The sequence below is a fragment of the Theobroma umbraticum genome, unplaced genomic scaffold (assembly GCF_002168275.2).
Source record: "Theobroma umbraticum cultivar Fairchild unplaced genomic scaffold, ASM216827v3 scaffold_130.0, whole genome shotgun sequence".
In the NCBI taxonomy this organism is placed as follows: Eukaryota; Viridiplantae; Streptophyta; class Magnoliopsida; order Malvales; family Malvaceae; genus Theobroma; species Theobroma umbraticum.
This window is the reverse complement of record NW_018397264.1, coordinates 5,146,183-5,151,551: the sequence shown is the minus strand read 5'-3', so window position 1 is coordinate 5,151,551 and position 5,369 is coordinate 5,146,183. Positions and strand designations below refer to the sequence as shown.

Here is a 5,369-nt window from a genome sequence, read left to right as displayed (position 1 = left end):
TTTTAGCTTGAATATTCTTTGAAAATGGATCGGTAACAATGAAAAATGTTTTGTGGTAGCAAAGATTAGCTTGATTAGAAGTGATATAGTTACATGCATGTAACTAAGCTATTGTGAATAATGGATTTGAAGTATAAAGAAAAAACGTAAGTATAATCTTGCATTTTTAATCCTACGACTGATAGACATCTATAAGCCTACACTCAACAAAACTCTATTCCACAACAACAGAAATTAAACAGACTAAGAAAATTCATCAAGAAAAACCAATCCCTTAAGGGGACATTCGGATCCCAAAATCACCCCTCACCTACCTATCAAAATGAAGGCTAGATACTTCCATACTTGCCATTCTCAGCAGAATCACTATTCAGAACTTCATTCCAAACATTAACCAGATCAATTTCCCTCCCTGTTCCAGATTTAGCAAGGATATCTGCTTGCTGGTTTGTCTTCCTTTCCCACCTTTTCACCTTTCTTTTGAGCATTTCAATTTGGAGTATCCACTTTCTCATTCTCCAAAGAACATGATTAGGTGCTTAAATCCAACTCACCGCATTTGTGGAGTCACTTTCAACAACCAGAGAATGAGAATCATTCCAGTTTGATGCAGAGAACATCATAAAAGCTTGTCTAATGGCCAACACTTCCGCTAGGTTAGAATCTCCCTTCCCTATTGATTTGGAAAACATCATTTTGGTCTCTCCTTTAGAATTCTTGAGGATCCCGCCAATTCCAGCTTCCCCTGGGCTTCCATTAGCTGCACCGTCCACGTTAAACTTCATAGAACCTTTTTTCGGAATCATCCACTCGACCTTAGGTCTTGCCTTTTTGACACAATTAAAAACCGTCCCTAACCTTGGCTCATTAAATGTTTCAAGGGTCCTACCATATTCCCTTGGCCATTTGGCCTTTGCCCATATGGCAACTCTCAACTTTACTAACTCGTAGGTCTAAGCCTGGTCCCAAGTTTTACCTTCAAAAACAATGTCCTTCCTAGCCAGCCAAAGCGACCAAATCACCATGAAGAATGCCATCTTCCATACTTTTATTTCTCCTTCTTTAAGTGTCACAGCGTTCCAAGACTCAAAAAAAGTGGTCAAGTTTTCTCATTGGACCCAACTAATGTTCCACTCCCTGCACCATTTAGCCCAAATGCACCATGATTCAAAACAATAAATGAAAATGTGCTTAATGGTTTCGATAACCTAATGGCAGAGAGAGCAGAATGCAACGTTCATACTTATCAGGCCTCATCTCACGAGCTCCGCCTTAACAGCAGCCCTTCCATGAAATATTTGCCAAACAAACACTTCGACTCTAAGTGGAGCTAGATTAGCCCAAACTTGTCTCTATATGCTGCTACCACCACTATCGTTAACCATATGATGTCTACAGAACTCTTTGACCGAGAAATCACCTGAAAGGGAACCTTTCCAAATGACTGTGTCGTGATTTCCGTAAACAGATGATAATCATTCACGATTTTCGTGAATTGTTTCCATTGATCTTCCTCCCATTCAAACACCCTTCTATGCAGCATGATTTCCCATTTCCATTCATTGTTTTGCCAGTGCCCAAACTCTTGAATCTTTCCCGTTTTGTTGATAGCTAAAGCAAACACTCTTGGGAAAGCATTTTTAAAAATGATTCCTTCGATCCACTTTTCAGACCAGAATAAAATTCTACTACCATCACCAATCAGTCTACATAAATTACTGGAAACTTGCATAAAAAAAAAGGTTAGAAGGGGAAATGGGGGATAAAATATTTTTCCATGTAGTAGACATTCTCGTATTCCTCTCGACTGACGGTAATAAGTTGTTGGGGTCCTCACAGTTCTTTTCCACTGTAACCTCCCTCCACAAATTATGTTTTTCTCTACTATACCGCCAAAGCCATTTGGTAAGAAGGGCTCTATTTTTAACATCAAGGTTGGTTATTCCCAAACGTCCATTCTCCTTGGAGTTAGTAACAATATACAGACAAACATTCCGTTAGTAATGCAGTGATAAGCTTGCAACCTTTTTTAATTCGATTACCAGTCGAATTTTTGTTGATCATTTAGTAAGCTTTCTGACCACATTACTGATGAGTTGTTCCATCGGCACGTTGGTCGATAAATTCCGTCAATGAAAGTAATGTTGACTAAATCTGTCAGTCGGTAAGCTGTGCACCATCTGCTGAAGTTTCGCATCATCATTTTACCAACGGAATATTTGTAGTGTTAGCTTTTGCTTTCTGCTCTGTTAGCTTGTGCTCTTAGCTTCGCAGTTTGGAGGAATTTTTTTGCGCTCATGTTCTACTTTTAGCCGTTTCTGTTATCTGCTTTTCCTTTCAATTGTCTGTTTATGCGTTAAGAATGAACTTTCATCCTGTTTTGACTGAGCCAAAAATAAAAGCTACGAGTATCACTGTGAGGAGAGAATCCCCATTCAAAGGACGTATATAGGAAGACTTTAGGCCTTTATGCCTTTACTCAAACTTTTGGTAGAATGGAAGATCCAGAAGCAAATCAGGTCTGGGAAGTGGATTGATCAGTGCTAGATGAGTTTGTTGAATAGCCAACATTTTGGAAAATATTTCTAACATTATGCAAAACCAAAATGAAAAATTATGGTAGAAAGAGGTCATTTGCTGTATGAACTTAAACCTCTTTTTTGTTGCTTACAAAAATTATTATTGCAATATATTGAATTAAGTCTTCAGGGTCTTTCAAGCAATCATCTAGATAACATATGACATATTTAAATGATGATGGAATTTTTGGACAATATTTGCACACAATTTGATATAATAATTAACTGGATCAGTTTTTTTTTTTTTTTGGGATTTGCAAGCTCTAATTTGTGAGCGGGACAGCTTCAGTATGCTGATTTCTTTACTAAGCAAGTCTGAGTCGAATGCAAATATTTCTAGGCTGCTTAATAAGATCTTTTGGGCAATAATTCAGATAATGGCTGATATCTTGCTTGTGATTATGATTATATTTGTAAGTCAAATTAACCACCCAACTATGATAATATTCAGTGCCCCTTGCTTTGACAGAATTTGATTATTTTGGGACAAGGAGAAACTGGTTTTTGTTGGATGATTATGGCAATTGGCAAGGACAAATATTAGTTTTGATCTGTTTTTAATCTCTCCGGTTTCTTATAATATTCATGGCCAAAAGAGGGAGAGAATTTTGGACTCCATGTGTCAAAAAACAAAATGATTCTTAAGAAATCATTACTCAAGGCTTTTAAAGATGTGTTTGCACACATCTCACTCAAATGATCAACATTCTAATAATACTTCTGTTAAATGTCTTGATTTATGCATTTGTTATCATTTGATTGTAACTAAAATATACATAACGTGGTACTTATGTGACCTAAAATATATACTCCTCACATGGTACAATAATCATTTTGAATACTTTAGAATGGAAAGAATTAAAGGACCATCTTTTGATAATATTTCAGCTTTGAGTGCTTACTAGCTAACTATATATATTGCTTAACTGCTCTTCATGCCGGTACGGCGAAAACTTCCTCTTTCCATCCCAAAACCTTAGAAATTAGCCTCCGTTCAGTTTTTGCAGCCATGATGAATGAAAAGAGAAGAGCCCCAGAGAATGAACAAAACTTGGTTCAATCTCTATCTGAAACGAGAACATCTAGCTTCTCACTCTCCGTTAAACTCAAATATGTGAAGCTCGGTTACCATTACTTGGTCTCCAGTGCTTTGTACCTCATGGTTGTGCCCTTCTTTTGCATCATATTAACTCATCTTTCAACATTTACGATTGAAGATTTCGTTCAGTTGAGTGAGAACCTTAGGTTGAATTATGTAACAATCTGTGTGTTGTCTGTTTCCATTGCTTTCTTAGCTACATTTTACTTCATGAGCCGCCCAAGAAAAATCTACCTAGTGAATTTCGCATGTTACAAGCCCGAGAAGGCTCGAATGGCAAGTAAAGAACTTTTCATGCAGTTATCAGCAGTCAGTGGAAGTTTCACGGAAGAAAGTTTAGCTTTTAAAAGGAAAATCCTAGAAAGGTCAGGGTTTGGCCAGATGACATATGGCCCAGAAGCCTTGATGCAGGTCCCCAGAAACCAATGTATGGCAGAGGCAAGAAAGGAAACTGAGACGGTTATGTTTGGAGCAATCGATGAGCTCCTAGCGAAAACTGGGGTGAAGCCTAGAGATATAGGGATTCTCGTGGTGAATAGTAGTTTGTTCAATCCAACACCATCTCTCTCTGCTGCCGTTGTAAATCACTACAAGCTTAGAGGGAATATTTTGAGCTATAATCTTGGTGGCATGGGTTGCAGTGCTGGGCTTATCTCAATAGACCTTGCCAAACAGCTTTTACAGGTTTCGGTTTTCTCTATTAATTAATTGGTGTTAAAACTCACATGAGATATAATTAATCTTTTCTGCTCATCATAAACTTAATTTATCCCATAAATAATTTTAAAAATCTAATCAAAGGGATCAATTAATTAGGGCATAGGAAATTATATGAAAGATTGAAACTGGTGCAGTGCCTGTGTATAGAAAACTAAGCTGCATTTATTCATTTATTTATTTTTGAAAAGAACTATGCTGCATTTATGACAGATTAATTTGAATATCATATAATTATTCCTCTTTGTATATGTTTTTATTCTTTATTTAACTTAAATTACTAAAAATCAAATGGTAAAAGTAGAACCTAGAGTTTTAACTTAGTGATTCCTATGCATTTTACTGTATGATTAAACATTACTATATATATTTGTATCAAACAAAGAGAAGTTGCATTTGTATTCATAAAAAGTTATTCTATATGTACCAGGTGCATAGCAGCTCATATGCTTTAGTGCTTAGTACGGAAAACATCACATACAATTGGTACGCCGGTAATAATCGATCGATGCTTGTCACAAACTGCCTATTTCGAGTGGGTGGAGCTGCAATTCTCCTATCAAATCGATCGAGTGATCGTCGCTGTTCAAAGTATGAACTTGTTCACACCCTTCGTACCCACAAGGGTGCCGATGACAAAAGTTACAATTGTATATTCCAGCAAGAAGATGAATTAAAAAATGTGGGTGTTTCGCTGTCAAAAGACCTCATGGCAGTCGCTGGAGAGGCCCTCAAAACAAATATCACAACACTAGGGCCGCTTGTCCTTCCCCTGTCACAGCAATTGTTGTTTGTGGCAACGTTAGTGGCGAGAAAAGTTTTTAAAATGAAGATAAAATCATACATTCCGGATTTCAAGTTGGCATTTGAGCACTTCTGCATTCATGCAGGAGGCAGAGCGGTGTTAGATGAGTTAGAGAAAAGCTTGGACCTCACTCAATGGCACATGGAGCCTTCCAGGATGACTCTCTACA

The 5,369-nt window shown here is 37.3% G+C and overlaps 1 protein-coding gene across 1 annotated transcript in view; it reads left to right on the top strand.

Annotated features, from left to right (window-relative positions):
• The first annotated feature begins 3,588 nt into the window (after positions 1-3,588).
• The window catches only part of LOC110421601 (3-ketoacyl-CoA synthase 11-like), a 2,056-nt gene continuing 275 nt past the window's right edge, over positions 3,589-5,369 (top strand). The window contains exons 1-2 of the mRNA XM_021435217.2: positions 3,589-4,362; positions 4,826-5,369. The exon at positions 4,826-5,369 is cut by the window's right edge and continues 275 nt beyond it. Coding sequence (XP_021290892.1) covers positions 3,589-4,362; positions 4,826-5,369 — 1,318 coding nt within the window. The remainder of the gene's footprint in view (positions 4,363-4,825) is intronic.